At 43.8% G+C, this 20,297-nt stretch overlaps 1 protein-coding gene across 1 annotated transcript in view; it reads right to left on the reverse strand.

Moving 5' to 3' along the window:
- Nucleotides 1-20,297, reverse strand: part of DNAH11 (dynein, axonemal, heavy chain 11) — a 217,490-nt gene that overhangs the window by 51,505 nt on the left and 145,688 nt on the right. The window contains exons 55-61 of the mRNA XM_014544612.1: nucleotides 17,213-17,446; nucleotides 13,054-13,200; nucleotides 10,132-10,245; nucleotides 8,800-8,943; nucleotides 8,012-8,194; nucleotides 6,404-6,505; nucleotides 4,249-4,383 (exon numbers count right to left, since the gene is read on the reverse strand). Of these exons, the coding sequence (XP_014400098.1) occupies nucleotides 4,249-4,383; nucleotides 6,404-6,505; nucleotides 8,012-8,194; nucleotides 8,800-8,943; nucleotides 10,132-10,245; nucleotides 13,054-13,200; nucleotides 17,213-17,446 (1,059 nt within the window). The remainder of the gene's footprint in view (nucleotides 1-4,248; nucleotides 4,384-6,403; nucleotides 6,506-8,011; nucleotides 8,195-8,799; nucleotides 8,944-10,131; nucleotides 10,246-13,053; nucleotides 13,201-17,212; nucleotides 17,447-20,297) is intronic.

Genomic DNA, 20,297 nt, shown 5'->3' on the forward strand with positions numbered 1-20,297 from the left:
TGCAATCGTTCACGTGTCTGAAACCCATGATTCTGAAGGAGCTCTCACACTCTCTTCCGTGGAGTTACTACAACACGACGTGAGATCTGTAACATCTTCTCCTCAGGTGCCCTAACTCCTTCACTGTGATTGAGGTCCTTCGGGAAAGGCTGACGACAGTCACACTCCTGTCCGTCTGGGAGTGGAGGATCAAAAGCTATGGCCAAGGCTGAGTGATGTTAGGATGCTTAATGGCAACATGGCTGCTTTCTACATCTCCTGCTTTTCAGCCATGGCCCTACACTGCCCCAGGCCAACTTTCTTTTTTCTTTAACATACTGGCTGTTGGCTTATTTTAGAAAAAGGAAGATGACAACCACTGATGTTAGTTAATTAAAGCATAAGGCTTAAAGAACCACCTATCCTGAATCCTATTAATGGAAGAATAAGTGCTGGTAGTTTTTAACAAAATCACTTGATCAGTGTCAGAACCTATACCACATGTAAAAACATGGAAATCAAAGAACATCACTAGCCTTGAAGACAATACACTCAAAGAATGCTGTTGAAGTCCTTATAGCTGGTTGGATGGCCATTTAAAATTTGATTTTCAGGTTAAGTGTGTGGAGCCCTTTAAATTGGATTTGAATAAAATGGCAGTAAATATCTACAGATTGATTAAACTACAGGGTAGTTCACTAATTCACTTTGTTTCAATGCATGCTAAAAACAAATACATTCTAAGCTCATGCAAATTAACAGGACCTAGAAAAAAATCAGCAATTTGATAGCACAAGCAAAGAAGATCCCTGCAGAATTTAGCTTTTTTTGTGAAAAAAAAGAGAGACAGACCACAGAAAACAAAAATGATACATATCAGAATAGATTGGAATGCCAGTTGCCTGCAAGCCATCATAATGCCCACAGCACTGAGATCATGAAATGAACAGTTGCAAATGTTTTTCAAAGCTGTGTTAAGATAGTCTCCCTCCTTTGCTTAATACAGGTCACCCCAAGTTAGCTATAACAATTAAACACTAAGGAATTTCAGCTCTCTATCCTCTTTATAGAATTCATTCATTTCCCTCCTCAGCTGCTGACAATAGATCCATTAATTTTGAAGAGAAATCTCTCATTTGCCTTCCCTCCATCTTTGTTGTCTTTGGTTAGTAAATGTTAAACAATAAAGTGCACCTACCTCATTCTCCAAAACAGCTTTGAAGTTTGAAGATTTACTAAACAGAGACTTATTGGCTACCGAAATCGTCAATAATTTCACTATACCACCCACGCAACATAAATCATTACTGACACTGGCTAATAAGGGTTTAAGAGTTGGAACATGTCCTCTAATAAATTTCTAGACAGTTAAAAATCACTATAATTTTATTCTAATGCATTATAGATTGCCTGTAATGTCATCCTGGCTGGGGTGACCCAATTTCTAATTTTGAACAGCTGTTCAGCTCAGGAGTTAGTTAATGATTAAATATAAATTGCCTGATTTATTAGTCTGAATGGCTGAGCTTCCAGGTCAATGCTATATAGACAAAATCATCAGTCTTGATGCTTTTCAGAAGTTAACTGTCTCCTGCTCTAGTCAGAAAGAATTTATCTCAAAGGAAAAGGTCTGGCATCTTCGATTAATCCTTTAAATATATACATATGTGTGTATATATACATATATATTGCTAGTTAATACTGGTCAAACTTTTTCCCTCCCCTCATCTAAATCTTTAAGAGTAACTAAGGCCTTTGGAGACAGTGCTGTGTGTTAGAGATGCAGGGTAGAGCCTGCTTCACCCTCCACAAAACGTTCAGACATCTGTAACTACTTCAGGAAAACAGTCTAATTAAATGGCACTTTTTCTTTTCTTCAGATACTTCACAAGTGGTGAGCACTTCAAACTGCTTAAATCTCACCATGTTAAATGGGAGAAGTGGTGAACTCCAACAGAAGTGGTGGAGTTTCTCAAATGACCTAAGAAAAATGAATCTTCAAAAGACCCCAGATTTTTTTTTTAACATAGGAGGCTCCCAAAGCTCACCCATTCATTCGACAAATATCTACTGATGCCTATGACGTTCCAGGGACTGTGCTATATGCTCGGGATCAAGCCGTGCAGAAAACAGGTGAGGTTCCTATTCTTGAGGTGCTTATATGTGTACATGGGTAAGTGTATAGGTCATGTGCTGATCAATGCTATCAAAAACAATAAAGCAGAGTAAGAGTTATGGAGCGGGGTGTGCGCAGGGGGGCAGGTGAGAGAGCAGAGAAAGCCCTGTGATAAGGAGAACTTTTAGCAGAGCCTGAAGGAAGTTGGGGAGCCAGTGATGTCATCATCAGGGGGCAAAGGTAAGCCACGTGGAGGAAAAAGGCAAAGGACGCAAAGTAGGAAGAGCAAGGCCGGTGAAGTTGGAGCGAGAGAAGGTGGCCGGTGTGAGGACAGGAGGTATCCCGGAGCCAGGTCATATACGGCCTTGCAGGCCAGGGAGCGCCTTTGGACTGCCCTTTGAGTTAGACAATTAGTTATTGGTGAATTGTGAGACAGCAGTGACAGGAATGAACTTAACTTTTTAAAACATCACTCAGCTGCAGTGAAGGGAGAGGACTTCAGGGGTGATGGTGGAAGCGAGGGCGGTACTCCAAGGCAGAGATGCTGGCGGCCTGAACCAGCATGGAGCGGCGAGGGGGATGAGGATGCGGGGGTTCTACATGGGCTTTGAAGGTAGAGCCAATACAATACATATGCTGTGGGTTGGGTGTGGGGCATGAGAAAGAGCAAAAAGTCCAGGGGATGCCAAAGATTTCAACCCCAACAACTGGAAGAACAGACTTGGGCTTCTTGAGATGGAACGGAGAGTGGATTTTGCAGAATGAACTATGAGGGATGATGGACTTAAATTTGTTGTGTTGTTGTTGTTGTTTTTAAATTAGATTTTTACTAGTAAAAAGTCCAGTATAATTGTAAGTTAGGCTATCCCCAGTTCAACTGACCCTAACACATTTCTCCCTTCTTTCTTGCTAAGACAACCCTGATTTTGAATAGGGTGGTGAGGAGTCCAGCCCCATGTGATGAACTTTGATTGGCTAAGCCAATCACCATATCCCCATTTTCCTATTTCCCAGCCTTCTTTGCAGCTACCTGTGGTCAATCTAGCTCTGGCTAGAGAAACTTAAGTGGAAGTCTGCCAAACACATTCCTAGGAAAACTTCAGTTTTTCTTATAAAAGGACAAAAATCCAGCTCTGGCCGGGTGCTCAGTTGGTTGGAGCACCATCCTGTACACCAAAAGGTTCCGGGTTTGATCCCCAGTCGGGGTGCATACAGGAGGCAACCAATGGATGTTTCTCTCTCACATCGATGTTTCCTTATCTCTCTCCCTCTCCATTTTCCTCTCTCTCTAAAATCAATAAAAACATATTCTTGGGTGAGGATTTAAAAAAAGAGACAAATTCAGCTGATAGAGATTATGCTCTCTCCTGCCTGAATCTGAGGCATAACAGCCTTCTGTGACCATGATGTAAAATGCATGAGGGTGAACGACCACTTGCTAAGTGTAGAGAAGCAGAAGGTACAGATATTAGGCGTCTGCTTGCTAATTACCGGAGTCAACACTGACAATGTCTGACCTCTGGAATTTTCTGTGATATGTAAAACAATTAACTTTCATTTGATTAAGCCACTATAAACCAACTTTTCTGTTACTGTCAGCTAATACAGTTATAATAGTGCAGTGATGTACTTTTAGGTAGTCCTTAAATAAAAATAATAGCTGTATTAAGATGAATTCAGATATGAAATTCATCCTTTAAAGTACACAATTGGGTGGGTTTTTAGTGTATTCACCGACTTGGGCAATCATCCTTTCTGCTTTTAGAATTAGCACATCAGTCATCTCTAAAAAGATGCCACAGAGAATATGACACAGGCTTAATCTGAAGTAATGTTCTGATGGTAGAATTCAATTGTAAATGTATATTAAATGACTCAGACAACAGTTTAATGGCACCGTTACCTAGCAGCCAGCCTGCGTTTATAACATATTCAGGAAAACCACTGAGTTCATGGCTATCTACTAAAAAATACAGAGAATCTTCACTTCTTAGTTTGGGTAAGTTAGGCTCCAGTATGAAAGATGATAAGATATTCTCCTCCATGGTTGATTCCACATCTACTTAGTTATTACCGACAGCAAATAAAGACAAGATCCAAAAGAGCCGATCTGCATATTTTATGTAGAATCTGGGAAGAAAAGGTGAACTTGCCTCCAGTTCCTTGACAAGTTTGTTGGCCAGTTCAATGGTTTTGTTTGTCTGGTTCACCTCTTCCTGGCACCGAACCTTCTCAGCTATTGCCTTTTCAAACGAAGCTGTGAGTCGGCTCAGATTTCGATCCAGATCCTGAATAAGAATCAAAATGAACTTCTGAGCCATTTTTAGATATTCAAGATGAAATATTATAATCACCTTAAACCATCCATTACCCTGCAGCACGTGAAACAAACCATCCTTTGCCCCTTTCGCAGACGTGTTAGGGAAGGAGCGCCACCACAGACCGCCAGCTCGCCAGGTGGCCTTCGAGCCTGCCTCCTACCCTGGGCAGAGGGCAGCCAGCGACGGCGTGCCCTGCAGGCTCAAACACACCCTGGGTGCACCGTCCCCTCTCTCTTGTACCTAAGCCTTATCCTCTTTTTAAATAAGGATCATCCTTTGGTTCTCCATGACGAGGGGGAAGGGTGTTAATGATGGAGTCCCTTCAGACCACTGACAATGTATACATGTGATCTTCACACCATGATCCCAAATCTGCGTTCCTGAGCCAGGCTTCTCTCTCAAACCCCAGGTCTGACCCCAGAACATCCAACATGTGGGTTTGCTGCACAAAGAGCGTGGGGACTACCATGTATGGCTGTGGACTGTGCAACAAACAGCATTTTGATACATCAAACAGCACCTCGAGACATCAGGATTCTGAGATGGGAAATAACAGATGTCAGCTAATTTTAGTAACGGGAATTTACTGGAAGGGAAGTGGGGGGGGGGGCTGTGAGGAGCGAAGGAAAGGCAGCGAACCACATGCAGACACCCTGGAGCTGAGTGCTGGAGCAGGAAGAACCTGAAAGTCTCACCTGGGCACCATCCCAGGCATGACCTCTACTTTCACTCTTTTTATTCTTTTGCTCATGACTCAGTTTTATAGATGGAGGGTCCAATTGGCGAAGCTTGGATGATACATCTAGACTTCAGCTAGCAAAGCAAAGGGCACCCCTGCAAAAAGCCCCACCTGAGTGTATCCAACAAGGAAAGATGATTTCCCAGAGATAAACCTGGGTTCTCAGTGCCCACCTGGAGAGGTAGCTGTTATGATCATTACTTCACAGATACTAGACTGAAGCTCCGAGGGCTCCCCAAGTTGCCAGGGTGACAGAGCCTCCTCACTCTGCTGTCTTATCAGGCACCTCACGCGGATCATCTCTGTTCCACATCTCCCCCTCCTAACTTCCCCCCAACTGCCGTCCGTCCACCAGCCTGGCATCCGTTTCTTGCTCTCCATCTGGCTGCTCTTACCTGAGGCCCTAATAGGACTCGCGGCCGAACCTCTGAACATGTCTGTCTCCTCTAGACTCCTCTCTCCCCAGGCTTCCATTCGGTTGCTGAAAAGTTGGTTTGATCATGTCATTAACTAAGAGCCTTCTTCCCTCTTTTCTCTATTCTTTACCAAGAATACCTCTCCCGGCCCAGTTATCCTGGTGACTCGCGAAGCCCAGGTCAAGCACAGCTTTATTACGAAGCTCACTCTCCTTTCTCCAGGCGCAGTACGGTTTTGGTGCTCCTGTTGCATTGTATGTATGAAGTCACGTGTACACTTAGAACACTGGACTTAGAAGGACTGGTTACGTCTTTGTGAAGATAGGAGTGTTAATAATCTATGCAGCTGATACTCTCTAAGTCTGTATTGTGTGCCAGGTACCGTGCTACATTCTTAATAGGAATAACTCTCATTTAATCCTCACAACCCTACCCTAGACCTGGATGCTACTATAATACCTACTGCACAGGTGAGCAAACCAAGGCTCAGCGAGGCTACCTAGCTTGTGAAGGGTGAAACGAGCAATGGCGGAACCAGGATATAAACCCAGGCAGTCTGGCTCCGGAGTCCCTGCTTTCAATCACATGCGATAACTTCCTCCCCCTCCTCCCCCTCCTCCTCCCAGACCATGAAGGTTTCCACTTTCCCGGTTCAGTGTCTGGCACTCGGCAGATAAGGAGCAGCTCCGGAAGGAGTATGCAGATGAAGACAGAACGACAGATGGCACTTGCTTCCGTTTGGCAGGGATCACAGGTGGCCCTGTCTGAAGGTGGGATCCTAAGCGGGGAGGGACCCCCTCTTGGGAACGTCAGGGTCACTGTTTGTACTCACCACAAGCTTTTTCCTGAGGGCGTCTAGCTTTTCAGTAGCTGCAGCCAATTCTAAGTTCGCTTGGGCCAATGCTTGGCGTTTGGGCTCCACGTCACAGTAGACCTGAAATGGCACGTGGGGGTTCATTCATGAGGTAATGACCACGCAAAGACGACAAGCAACCATTCGATCCTTCCTCTGCTGGAGGCTTTACAATTAAAATCTCTAATTCACCAGAGACTGCTCGCTTATTTCTTAGCAATGGGCCTCCCTCATGGCAGAGCAAAACTCCACACAGCCTTCCAAGTTCTCTCTGCTTGTCCACTATGTACGCACTTACTCTGGACATTAGAGACACAAGTACTTTCGTTAATGCTATGTATGTCAAATACCATGAATATACTAAAATTAGCTTGCCATAAAATTAGGAGCAAGTCCTCCGATCACGAGAAATTGTGGTATGCAGGAATGTCGTTGAAATTGGGAGCAAGCCTTGACTTTAGAGTGGAAGGTAACTGTGGGGAGTTCTCTGGACCCAGAAAGTGGGAGACAGCCTCACACAATAGTAGCCATGCTGCTTTTACTTTCTTTCCTAAATCCCTGGCAACCTGAAGTGTGTGTGTGTTTGAATGGGTCGTTTGAGAATTTAGCGGATCAATTGTTTTCTCCTGTTGGGGAGAGAGAAAGGAAATTAAGTTTTATAGCAAAACAACAGGAGCACAGCCACAGTCTAATGGCACGCTCGTCTTTTCGCCTGCGGGGCAAGGAGCGCACAGGGTCAGGCGTTGTATTACGGAGAGAGGCCGCAGGTCAGTGGCAATCTGTCTAAACTCCTTCTCTATAGACTTCCACTCACGAGAGAGAAAGCTCAACAGGGCCCTGTTCCGGCGGGTCCTCCGTATCCAGGACATAACCGGGTTTTATGAAAATCATTCTGGGAATGTCACTGACTACATTCGGCATTTCCTCAGTAATCCCAGTTTTGAATGTAACACACAACCTTCCAGGACAAAAGTGAGGTGGTTTTTCAGAGTGAAGGGCTGTGCACTGGCCCTTTTTACACCCAGTGCTCTGCAAAACGCTAGGGACATAGCTGGCAGATGCTCGGTAGTTGATAAATAAATGACTACGTGACATCATCATCCTCTCTCTATATTGCCCAAAGCACAAACTTTAGATGAGACCATATACAGGCAAAAACCTACTTGCCATTAAAATACTAAAACAAAAAAAAATGGCTATTTCCTCGTCTCCCTACGCCTACACTAGAGGGTGTGAATTTTTGCTTTGAGAGCAGGGATTAAGTTTAACTGAACATGAATTCAGAAGTTCAGTTTTTTTCCGAATCAAAATGAAATTAGCATTTTTACACAAATATAATTAATGTTTTCATCTAATCAAATCTAATTGCTGCTATTTGATCTAAAGTAGCTAATTGTTCTACCCTGAGGAAGACAGCTTCCAACATTTCAAGTATCCTCCTGCATAGAATTCTATTTAATCAGACCCTTTCATGTCTCATTCTTAGAACTTTATCTTAGATAATTTCCAAATTACATCTTTTTACTGGCCTAGGAATTAAGATATTGACGGGCCTTTGTGAATTCCACGTCGGACCGGGACGAATACCTCATAGAACTTGACGATGTTGATGACCCAGGCACAGAGGCCCGCTGCTGCAAAAGATTTGGTCCGAATCAGGCTGGGATTGAACTCCGGGTCTTTCAAATACTGTTCATTCACCACTTTTAGACAGTTCTCTGGAATGTGCTCTTTGTCGTAGTTAATTAACGCTTGCAAGAAATCATCAACCTGTAAAGCAAAAAGACTTATTGCAAAAACCCACTTTGGCTGCAGAGAAAATTCCAAGATCGAAAGTTAAAATCGGCTTTTAGGGCTCGCATTACAAAGGCAAAATTGGCAAGCCGCATTTATCCTACTGTTTGACTTTTTCAGTCTTTAGTGTATGGAGTTAGAATTAGCAATGGACACTTTTAAAATCTCTTCCATCCTGGGGTAAAATATTCAGTCCCTACACAGGAGGCCCTCACATTTTGAAAAAGAAATTCACATCCCCCAAAGCCCCTTTGCTTCACCTTCTGATACATTAGTAACATTTTTTTTTCAGCATAAGAAATCCATGTAATTTTCTTCCTCCTACACTTAGCTGCTCTCACAATTTCGCAAATAATTAGCAACCTCCCAATGGCTGCTGGTGTTGCCTTAGGGATGCTGGAACCCCAAGCTAACCTCCACCTTGGAGGTGTTTACAGATTCGAAGTCTAAAGAACACACAGCAGGTTACCCTCACGAACATGAAGATGGTTCCTTTGGATCGGAACCTCTTTTGCTGGCAAGTATAACCACAGTCCTGAGCACGGAAACGGGGGTTTTCATCCTGCCAGGCTGCCTGATACCTTTCCCATGAAGACTTTCGCGGCTTTCCAACTCCGGTCTTTTGGCACCCTGCCCCGGGGAGCCAGGAGAACCATCACAGCCGCAGCCACGTTGGTGACTGCGTTCGGAGGGTTGGGGAAGGCTTTCAGCTCGGTGAGATTGACCTGGAGAAAAGCACAGACACCGTGGAGACCAGGGGAGGCTGGAGAACGCCGGGAGCTGTCCAGCTCGCCGCCCGTGGCCTCCGACCTCTCCTTTCCACACCAGCCTCGGTGGGGCAGTTCTTTGTCTCCCACCCAGGAATTCCACCTGAGACCCCAAGACGTTCAGTTCTCCCTGCGTACTTTCCTACGGGGCAGTTTTCTGCCTCCCACCCAGGAATGCCACCTGAGACCCCAAGACGTTCAGTTCTCCCTGGGCACCGTGGGACCCCAAGACGTTCAGTTCTCCCTGCGTACTTTCCTCCCTGATGCTCTGGAAACATCACTGTCCTTTTTGCCAAGAAAAACGGTTCATCTGGCATTCCAGTCCTACAGAGCCCTGCTCACTGAGCCAGGACACTTCATAAACATACAGGTTTTAAGGTATTCATGGGTTCTATCCCACCTATTAACATATCTGCATTTTAACCAGGTCCCCTCAGAAACATGGTCCCTTAGTTCAGCGTCTCTCAGCTGTGATTTTCTGCTTCACGTGTACAAAAGCCATCTTCCGTTACACTAGGGTGGCTCTCGACTGGGAGGATGCCCATACAGGCTTTGTCTACTCTGTACACTACTCCTTATTCTTCTCCTAGCAGAATCTGGATTTACCCAGCAGGTGGGATTAATGGTATAAATTACAAGTATCAGGGCAAATACTTAGGAGCACTGGTACCTGTAAGAAACACATGTAGGTTCATGACACATGATTTTAAAAAACAAGTACTTCCTATAGTCTTTCATGAGCTGCCTAATACACTCATCAAATGTTCAACCCGAGTCTGCGCCATTGCCATAAGCTGCCTATTTATTTGGGAAATGAATGCAAAGAACGGAAAATAAGAGCAAAAGCAACAGAACTGGCTAACCAAGATCCCTCTGCATTTGCATGCATCATCATCATCATTTACAAATATGCTCAGCTTTATAGCTAAGTGACATTTATTTCTGCCTGGGTAAATAATAATATATTCAGAGAAAAATCTGCAGATGCAGACAAGCACAAAGAAGGAAATAAACATTGCGCGGTTCAAAAATAGAGGAAATCTCTCTCACATTTCTTTCTCAAATCAATAAACATATCCTCGGGTGAGGATTTTAAAAAAACAAACTTTAAATTATTCTGAGGAATCCAAAAATCATCATCCGTACCCTGTTGAGTGTGTTGAGTGCAGCTGTTGCAGCCACCAGAGCAGGCTCAGCCTTGAGCAAGTCGGCCTCACACTCTTTCTGTTTCTGGGACACTTCGGTCTGAATGGCGGTCACCTAATCAGAGAGGAAAAGCACACAAACTCTCAGACACAAACACACATCATCACCTTAGGTATCTCTACTGAAAACACGTGGGCTGAGTCAGATGCACTGTTCAAGAATTCATCTGTCCACATCTTGAATAGGTGAGGGTTTGTCTGAAGACGGATTCCCCTTGGGCACACTGTCTATACAAAGCTTGGTATATGCACAAAACACACAATTCAGATGGATTCAAGTACCAAAGTGCTCCAAGAAGGGCTCTAACTGAACCATAAGTGGCCACTAATAAGAAATACAAGATTAAGTGACTCCTCTTTTTCTTCAATTTCCTTTGCCAGAGAGTCCTGAGCAAGTGAAAATCCAGGCTGGCTCAGTAACCTACACCACAAATTTTCTTGCTAGAATTCCCCACCTAATTTTTGCTAACATTTGCCTAAAAGCCATGTTAGCTCTTCTTTAGGAATAGATAAAAGCTTTCTTGTTAAAAGATACTGTTCTGGGCTGTGCATGCTTAGCCACAGACAATTTTTATAAAGACTAACTACCGGTTTCTCTAAGGACCTGGTAGGGAACCCTGGCTGCAACAGTCCAGTTCTGCCTTTGGCAATGGAACAATGACTCTGATGTCCTCTCTCCTGCCGAGGGCCCAATGGCGGTCTTCACATGCCGAAGGGTGCTGTGTCGGCCTCAGGACATGGACACATGGAATACGGAATATAGGGAAACTGTGTGGGTACACTTGAACCAAATCCAAGTGAGAAGCTTTGGAGTTTTTATCCTCCTCCACGTAGGACACCAATAGAATCTGAACGGCCAGGGAGAGGACATTTTTAGTCCTCAGCAGAAATTGGAATGTCAAGGCTGTGGCGCTGGGCGGCAGGATCTGGTCGCCCTGGGAGATGGTTCCTGAGGGGACGGTGATTTGTGGAATGTAAAGTGTGAACAAAGTGCATTTGCTCCGATGTGTTGGGAACGCACAGGTTTAACTATACCATAAAATTAAACACTGCTCACAACAAATTATGTTGTCTACTACAGCTTCATTAGCAGTAATTACCCGTCTCCTGATTAACCGTTATTTTGCTGTATACTGCACCTTTTATGAACATAATTGGTTCGGGGTACATATGTGACCTCCTGCCAATACATACACAGCTACTGTTAATGTAAATAAGGAAACTCGGCATGCTCACCAAGAACTACTTCAAAACCACAGCCCCCAAAACTGCCAGGAATGGACCATGAACATTCTAAGAAGGCTACATTTTCAGTGTGCTGTCACAGATGAGAGAGAGCGTGTATTTGCCCGAGTGAGTTATTACATCAGGTATTTCTTTCCATAAGGGTATAGTGAATCTATAAGTGTGTGTTGTTACCATGTATAACAGCACCACTTTAAACTGAACTCAGGATGGCAGATTTTTAGTACTAGAAGAAGCCTTAAAGCAGGGGTGGGGAACCTTCTTTTTGCCAAGGGCCATTTGGATATTTATAACATCATTCTCGGGCCATACAAAATTATCAACTTAAACATTAGCCTGCTCTATTTGGTCAAACATTTAATAAACTCACCCCTAATGCCTGGGCAGGGCCAGGCCAAATGATTTCGTGGGCCTTATACTGCCCACCTTATACGGTTCCCCATCCCCGCCTTAAAGAGCTTTTCTTTAAGTGCTAGTTCTACGATACTGGGAGTTCCTACTCTTCTCCTCTGACTCCTTTGCTGATAATGGAGTATTATTCCTTTGGGTAAAGTTTATAAATAGAGCAATCTTGAACACTTAATACATAAAAACCCACAAGTGCAAGTAAAAAGTACTCGAGGTTAACTTATTTCTCATTCCCAATACCTCTCACCCTAAGGTGCAATGACCCTAGAACACTGAACATGCTGCGTATCCTAGTGATCTGGGAAGACGTGGGGTGCAATTCCCTTTGGCTCACAGCTCCGGGGAGTGTCAGCCAGGCCCACCCTGGATAATGGCATAATGCCTACTGACTCAGTGGCTATGAGCATGTGGCAATTTACAATTATTTATTAACTAAACCTTGACTATAATGGTCTAAAATAAGAGAATATACCTTACACACACATATATATTCATTCAATTTTTAAACAAATATTTATTAATTTTATGTTTACTTGTACTGTTTCTTTTGGGAAATAAGATAGCGAAAGAAATCCCTTCCATTTGCAGCTGAAGTTTTGGTAAAAGAAGAAGACAAAAGAAGTTATATTTATTCCAGAATGGCTGGATACCTAAGTGCAAAGAAAGCAGATTTTATAGGAGCTTAAAAGTAATTGTTTCCAACAATAAAACATAATACAAAATGCCAGAGCCTCCATCGAATAAAAAAGAACAAATTTAGCTTAGGATTTAATAATAAACTCAAGTTGTATGATTAAAATGCAAAATTTGAAAACCATTTTGCAAAGTGACGGAATGGGCTTTGTTAACAATTGAGTTGTTCAATTTGCCTAAAAACTGAGACCCTTTAGAAACCTCAGAGGAGCCTTCATGACCTTTACTGTATTACAAATAGGCCTGATGTTCAAGATCCACATCCATTATATGCTTGAATGAGCTCAGTATTTATTGTTCTTCCATATCATTAAAGGAGCTAAAAGGTTGGGAAAATGCATAATGTAAAGAAAGGTCAAGTGGTAATCATGGTGTGAAATGCTGTTACATGTGTAACTATAATAATTCTCTAGATTTTATGCCCCTTGGAGAGGAAGTTGTTCAAAATTGTTCACCTACTAACGTTGATTTTGTGCTAAATATAGCTCGGTGCCCTAAATGGTAGAATGGGCCTGACCTTTTGCTCCTCGGCATCGGCGATGGCCTTTTCCCGGCTCACTTTCTCTGTCTGAAGCCCGATCTTGGCGATCAGAGCTTCAGTATCCTGATTTCTCAGTTGCAACTCGGCTTCCTGAGAGGCAAGTCTGGCTTTGAGATCTCCCACCTAAGAAGAAAAAGTCATTATTTTGAAGTAACACATATCAGATACAGCTTAGTTTTCTTAATGACGTCAGGCGTCCCTAGCAGTTTGTATACAGCATCTGTTTCTACTGAGTTGACTTCAGTCCCAGGTGTGAGAACGCGGCCCCATCTCTTGCCATGTAGGAATAAACAGAATAATGTTTCCCAGTGGTTTTGTGGACAATATCGTTAATGTATGTCAGCACCAACTAGAAGTTTATCTTCTCAACTCATCTGGGCAGACAGAGAGGCACTAACAGCGGTGCCCACCTGAGCCCACTGCTTGCTTGGTCCTGTGCGGCTCAGGCTCAAGGCAGTAGAGTCCGGGGAAAGTTTGCTGGATGACAAGCTGGGAGGATCATGCTCTCCTTCTCCAACACATGGCAGGACACTTCAGACAAGTTAAAGAGGCTGATACTCCTTGGTCGTTATCTGTTTACTTATCAGTTGCTTATTTTGATAGAAATGCCCACAGACTGGTCTTATCTCTTCCCACAAAAGTAAGAAGTGGCCGATTTTTCTTCCTCTCATAGGACATTTGAATACCTACACCACAAAGGGCAAACTGCAAGTGCCTGTGGGGATGGAAGGCCAGGGACTTTCCCAGATGTGAATTCTTCTTGGGGGTGGGGCACTAAATAACCTCAATCACCTCCTGTGAAACTCAAGGCTTCCTGAGGCATCAAGTTTGTCTGCTTTAAAGAATGATTCTCCCACCTCTCCCACCTTTTACGTTGGGATTTCATGAGGTTCTGAAGGTACCACTGGGTTCCTAAGTTTGAGGACCATGTAAATAAAAGCGTAAGTGACGTGCTAGGGAGAAAAATGTAACTCGTGAAAGCAGCTTCACACATCATGATAATTAGCTCTTTGTTCCACTTATTTTCCTGAAGTATAAATATTACTATTTTGTTAAAATCATAGAAGCAAAAAAGAACAATTATAACCATTTATCTTGACTCAATTGCTAAAAGCACTTTAGTGCTTCCATCGTGTGTGATGACATCTCCCTACCAGATGCAAGGACTCTGGTAACCCCCACCTCAGCACACTCTACGCACACTCTATCTAAAAGCACAATTACCACTGCGACTACTCCCTGTACTATTAAAGTTAAAGCCAGACTGACTCCTTAGCCTCTCTACAAAGTCAGGGCAACACTGCTTGATACTTGCTTTTCTGTTCTTGCTAGCCATGTGAACTGGTCGTGTGTTAAGTCACAATCACCAGAATTATCCAAGGAGACCAGGAAGAAACTGTTATTTCAAGCCCTAATTTCAGTGTCTAAGGAAGCTATTAGGTCTGAAATGTGCCAAGTGACTGAAGCCCTGGGTGGGAGGCCTTACCTACGAAGAAAGGTCACTAGGTTATCGTGATGACCCAGGCGGACATCTAAAGAGGAGCATGTGGCAGGAAAAGGGAAACTATGGGAACGATGCTTCCTTTTCCAATTAAGCTGATTAAAAAACAAACAAACTTGTAAGAACCTATTAAATATCCCAACCACTCTTCTGGTATTAAAAACATTACATGCTTAAATACCTAATGAAAAGAAATCGCCAGTAGGCCTTCAATCAACACTTTGTGCATCTTCCTCTCAGACTTTCCGCCTGCTGTTTCCAGCTGAGGAGGAATAAGGAGACCCCCAAGCTGCCCTGCACTTGGCAGTGAACTGCTGGTGGCTTTCTTTCTCCCTTTCTCCCACCCCCTTGATTCATCAACACGTAACTGAGATGATGTCAGAAAACCACTCATCTTCTCTTAGCTCAACAGGACTCTAGGAAAGACTTCACTGGGGAAAAGGGTCTTGATTTAAGTGAGATAGTATTATCAGAGAGATAGGTAGAGAATGAAAAGGTAAGAGAAAGAGGGCAATGAGAAAAGGAAACGTGCATAAAAAGGAATAGGAAAGAGTAATAGGAAATGTGCATAAAAAGGAAGAGTAAAGAAAGACATTCTTTGAAAGGGAAGGAAAAGATGCACAAAGATGGATATACTCTCTGGGGGCTTCCCAGAAACTACTCTTCACATCACTCAGTCCTGGAAACCTCTTCACTCTGTTTCTCTTTCCCAATAGGATTCTATCTCCTCAGTGCTCCGGACAGATTGTGTTTCCCAAAGAGCCATTCCTGGCATGTGCAACACAGAAGATAAGAGGTAAGTGACACTTTGGCCTATGGAGTGCATGAAGGACATGGCCAGAGAGGCCTTCAAAGTGAAGGTGCCAACATATGTTTCCCCGACCAGTTCGTGGCTTATTTTGAGCCTAGACACAGATGGGCTGGCTGCACTATTGGGGGGAAAAACTGACTCAATCTCTTGAAAACAAGAGCCTATGCCCTGATGCCAATACTCCAGAGAAACCACTGGAATTTCTGGCCTTGAGGTCACCCCCAGTGACAACCCCCTCGATGCATGTTTCTCCAGCTCTCGGGCCCAGGTGGCTCAGAGAAAAGCTGGGCCAGTCTCCACATGCTTCCATTCTAACATCTTCTGACAAGCCACAGAGAGGCAGCATGGTACCATGGACAATCCATGGGCTTCAGAGTAATACTGACCTGGTTTCAAACCCCCACCTTACAGGCTCTGTGGCCTTAAACTCTTTCAGCTTCATATGTAAAATTACAGCACCAACACCCAAGACATGAACTGGTTTTGTATTTAACAATGAAATCGGATGACAGGTGTATAGACATGATTAACATGTGAATTCTTAATTCTTAATTCTAATCATTAACATGATTCCTATGTGAATTCTCTGATTACTCCTAGAGGTTAGAGGTACTATCCTTCAAGTACCTCTAACCTCAAGGGGCCTTATGACTGAGAATGAAGGCAACACTGGATACTTTTATCTAAGAGAAATGGTGGCTAAAAAGGGACGAGACACCAAGATTAGTCTTAGGGACCCTAATCACATCATCAACCAGGAAATGATGTCCTCACTGGGGGTTGAGAATCTGAGACCAAAATAGGTCCTAGTTCCATGGCAGGTGACAAAATCCGACAATAAGCCCAGAACACCGAAGCAGTGGGGGACAGGAGAGAGGAATCAGCTGTGCCTGTTCCCTTCAATATCTCTCTGTGGCCCTGCGCTGAGTCAGGCCAAGAGAGGGTGTCTCTCCAAATCATCAGTGATAGAGTCATTGGCTGGTCCTTTTCTAGGCTTGGGAAACCAGAAATAGTGTGTTGTTTGTGTTCTCGAACTGTAAAATTTTAGCATTAATTATCGTATCAGCAACCTCTCAGTGCATGGGACGATGCTCAACCAACAGAGCCACATCGGCCATGGTAGCATTAGGTATCCTATATAATAAAAGCCTAATATGCTAAGTGTCCGGTCAACCAGTTGGCCTTTCAACCAAAGAGTAATATGCTCAACCGCTCACTATGACTTGCACTGACGAACAGGGGGCAGATGTTGATTATCGTATCAGCAACCTCTCAGTGCATGTGACGATGCTCAACCAACAGAGCCACATCGGCCATGGTAGCATTAGGTATCCTATATAATAAAAGCCTAATATGCTAAGTGTCCGGTCAACCAGTTGGCCTTTCAACCAAAGAGTAATATGCTCAACCGCTCACTATGACTTGCACTGACGAACAGGGGGCAGATGCTCTGACCGATAGTTTAGCTTGCTGCTGGTGTCCGGCCAATTGGGACTGAGTGAGAAGGCTGGACATGCCCTGGAGCCCTCCCGAGGTCCCTCCCCAGGCTGGCCAACAACCCGCATCCCTCCCTGGCCCCCATCGTGCACCGATGGGGTCCCTCAGCCTGGCCTGCACCCTCTTGCAATCCGGGACCCCTCAGGGGATGTTGGAGAGCTGGTTTCGGCCTGATCCCACAGGCCAGGCTGAGGGACCCCACTGGTGCACGAATTTGTGCACCGGGCCTCTAGTCTTATATAAATAAAAAAAAATGTTGCTTCAAAAATAAATTTTTAAATAATGTTAGGAGCATAGGTGTCAGTAATAATCCACCCTGGTCATACCTGAGAGGCTGTGGTTTTCAGCTTCTGAATGCCATTCACCAAGTGCTCTTTCCTTTGGGATACCTCTTTTTGTTTCTTCTTCAACAGGTTCTTAAACAGGGATATTTGTTCTAGAAAACTCTTTGGGGTGGTATAGTTGTATCTTCTCTCATTTTGGTAATACCTGGTACTCATTTCATTGACGCTGGTGTGAACATGTGCCATGAACAAGCTAATAGCATCTTTGTCCAGGGGCTGAAAACACAAACATTGCAATTCATGTGACATTTTCTCACATCAAAACAAAACTGCAGGGGTGGGGAGGTGGGCTGGGAGAGGTCAATGGGGGGAAAAGGGGGGTATGTGTAATACTTTCAACAATAAAGATTAAAAAACCCTGCAATTTAAAAAAAAGAAAAAATACCAAATTTATACAGTATTTTTTCCCCCAAAAGCCAGAACAAATTATAGTAGAATCTAGGAATCTAGAATCTTCCCTAGTCTTTAAGAGCTACCCACAGGATTAGAGAGATGACAAGAAAAGGCAGTCAGCTTTGCTAACCTCTTCTTGACAATGAGGAAAGGATTTTTATGTGCGCCACACCCCAAACCCAAAACCAATGTAACACAAGCGCTGCTATTCACAGCTTGATTTGTATCTATCAAGTGTGAGAAAGACAAAATGGAGAAACTGAGACACAGTACTCTGAGAAGTGTTTGTGGTGTTGCTTTCAAACTTAACTTTAGGCAAAGTAAGCCAACAACCCTGCAGTCAATGGAAAAAAGAAAGAAGAAAAGCTGAAAACTGAGAAATACAATTGTATAAGAATCCATGTGAAAACAAATGGGATGGTAAGGTATAAAAGTCAGTGCTTCTGGGAGAAAAATATCATGATCATTTCTATTCTCATTTAGGGAGGAAAAAAACCCCCAATTAATTCTCCTTTGAAGATTTCCTGAAGAACCTTCCCCCCACCCTCCGCCCATACACTCTTTGCATTTGTCCTCTATGACTTCTGAAGTAGTTAACTTTTTAATTTGTAGAGTCACATCTCCCTCATTTTAATGATTATTTATTGCATTCTGTACAAGATGAACCAGGTTCAATTAATCAAGGGAAGCCTAAAAATCAATTAATATGAATTAAATGAGCTACACCAACTCTCAGGAAAGTCACACATAATTTACCAAAGTGTTGTCAATAACACTCAGACATCTTTGGGAAAATTGTGCACAAGGGGCTGGTGATGCAGTTAAATGTTTCCAACCTGCACCATCAATATGAGAGCCAGGGGTGCGAGGAGAGACAGGCCAGTCCTCGGGGCGAAGAACAAGTGTTCCTGGGCACTGTCTAAACACTCAGCTTCCCCTCCGCCTGAAAAATTCCCGAGTGGGTTTAAAATGCATACGTTTTAGATTGTTCTGCCGATTAAAAATCCATTTCGCTAGTAACGAACATGTTTTTAAAGCAAAAATTAAATCTTGAATACAAATCCATCACCAGTAGCAGAAGCAAAAACCTTTTATTTATTATTATTTTAAAATATATTTTTATTGATTTCAGAGAGGGATAGAAACATTAATGAGAGAGAATCATTGATTGGCTGCCTCCTGCACATCCCACACTGGGGATCGAGCCCACCACCAGGGCATGTGCCCTGCCTGGGAATTAAGCCATGACCTCCTGGTTCACAGGTAGACAGACACTCAACCACTGAGCCACGCCAGCCAGGCAGGATTTTATTTTTAAAAGAGCCTGACTTACAATATAAACATGGGTAAAAACTCGCTCCTGTCCTGTCTTGTAATGTGAACTGAAAGGTGCAGCATATATCCGTCTATAATGTAAATACCTCCCCAGCCAAGTGCAATGTCCTTAGAGCAAAGCTGGCCTCTGCCCAGCCATGATCCCTCTGAGGCGGCTCCTGGGCTGCCCTGAAAGCTCTTAAACAACAGTTTCACTTGTAAATCCGTGGAAGAAGTGGTTTCCGGGAGAGCTGGAAGTGGCCCGAGACAACTTGTCTCAATGGGGCAAAATAACTATTGTTATGGGGCTTAACAAAATGGCACAGCATGGGAGACCAGCGGAGCCAGGCAGCAGCTGGTTGCAATTCACACTGTTTTTCAGAAAACTCTAATCGGTCCAGAACAGACCTCTTTGATGACTGGTCTTCCCTGCATTCTCCATTTGTCACTTTCTCTTATGATAAGGTCAGTAGTGACAGCACTTCCTGACATTAACAGCTGTGGCTTTTAAAGGGTCATTGTAGAACTACTAATTGCAGTAATTTCATTAGCATAAATTATTTATTCTGCCATTCATTTCTCTCCAGCTTTTTTGGGGGTGGGGTGGGGGGAGGCAGGGAGGAGATGGCTGCTGGGGCTGCTGCAGGGATGGCGATGCCATGCTGTGTTTTCCCCTTTTATTTTTTATTTTTATTTTTTTAAAATATATTTTATTGATTTTTTACAGAGAGGAAGGGAGAGGGATAGAGAGTTAGAAACATCCATCAGCTGCCTCCTGCACACCCCCTACTGGGGATATGCCTGCAACCAAGGTACATGCCCTTGACCGGAATTGAACCTGGGACCCTTCAGTCCGCAGGCTGACACTCTATCCACTGAGCCAAACCGGTTAGGGCTATTTTTTTTTATTTTTAATCTTCACCTGAGGATATTTTTTCCATTGGTTTGTAGAGAGAGTGGGAGAGAGAGGGAAAGACAGAGAGAAGCATCGATGTGAAAGAAACTCATCGATTGGTTGCCTTCTGCACACGCCCTGGTCAGGGCCCAGGCCAGGGAGGAGCATGCAACCGAGGTACGTGCCCTTGACCGGAATCAAACCCAGGACCCTTCAATCTGCAGGCCGACGCTCTATCCACTGAGCCAAACCAGCTAGAGCTGTGTTTCCCCTTTTAGACCTGAGAGCTAGGCACATTTGCCCCTGCCACATTTGCCCCTTAATGAAACCAGGTGACCCCATTCTGTAGGTATTTAGCAGGCAATCATGGTGAAGGCAAAAACCACCCATCAAACGGTTATAAATCCAAGATTTCCCCCTCGAAGCAGCTTTGGAAAGCAATGCTGCATTTGTGCATAATCGAAT

The sequence above is a fragment of the Myotis brandtii genome, unplaced genomic scaffold (genome assembly GCF_000412655.1).
Source record: "Myotis brandtii unplaced genomic scaffold, ASM41265v1 scaffold374, whole genome shotgun sequence".
NCBI classification, from domain to species: Eukaryota; Metazoa; Chordata; class Mammalia; order Chiroptera; family Vespertilionidae; genus Myotis; species Myotis brandtii.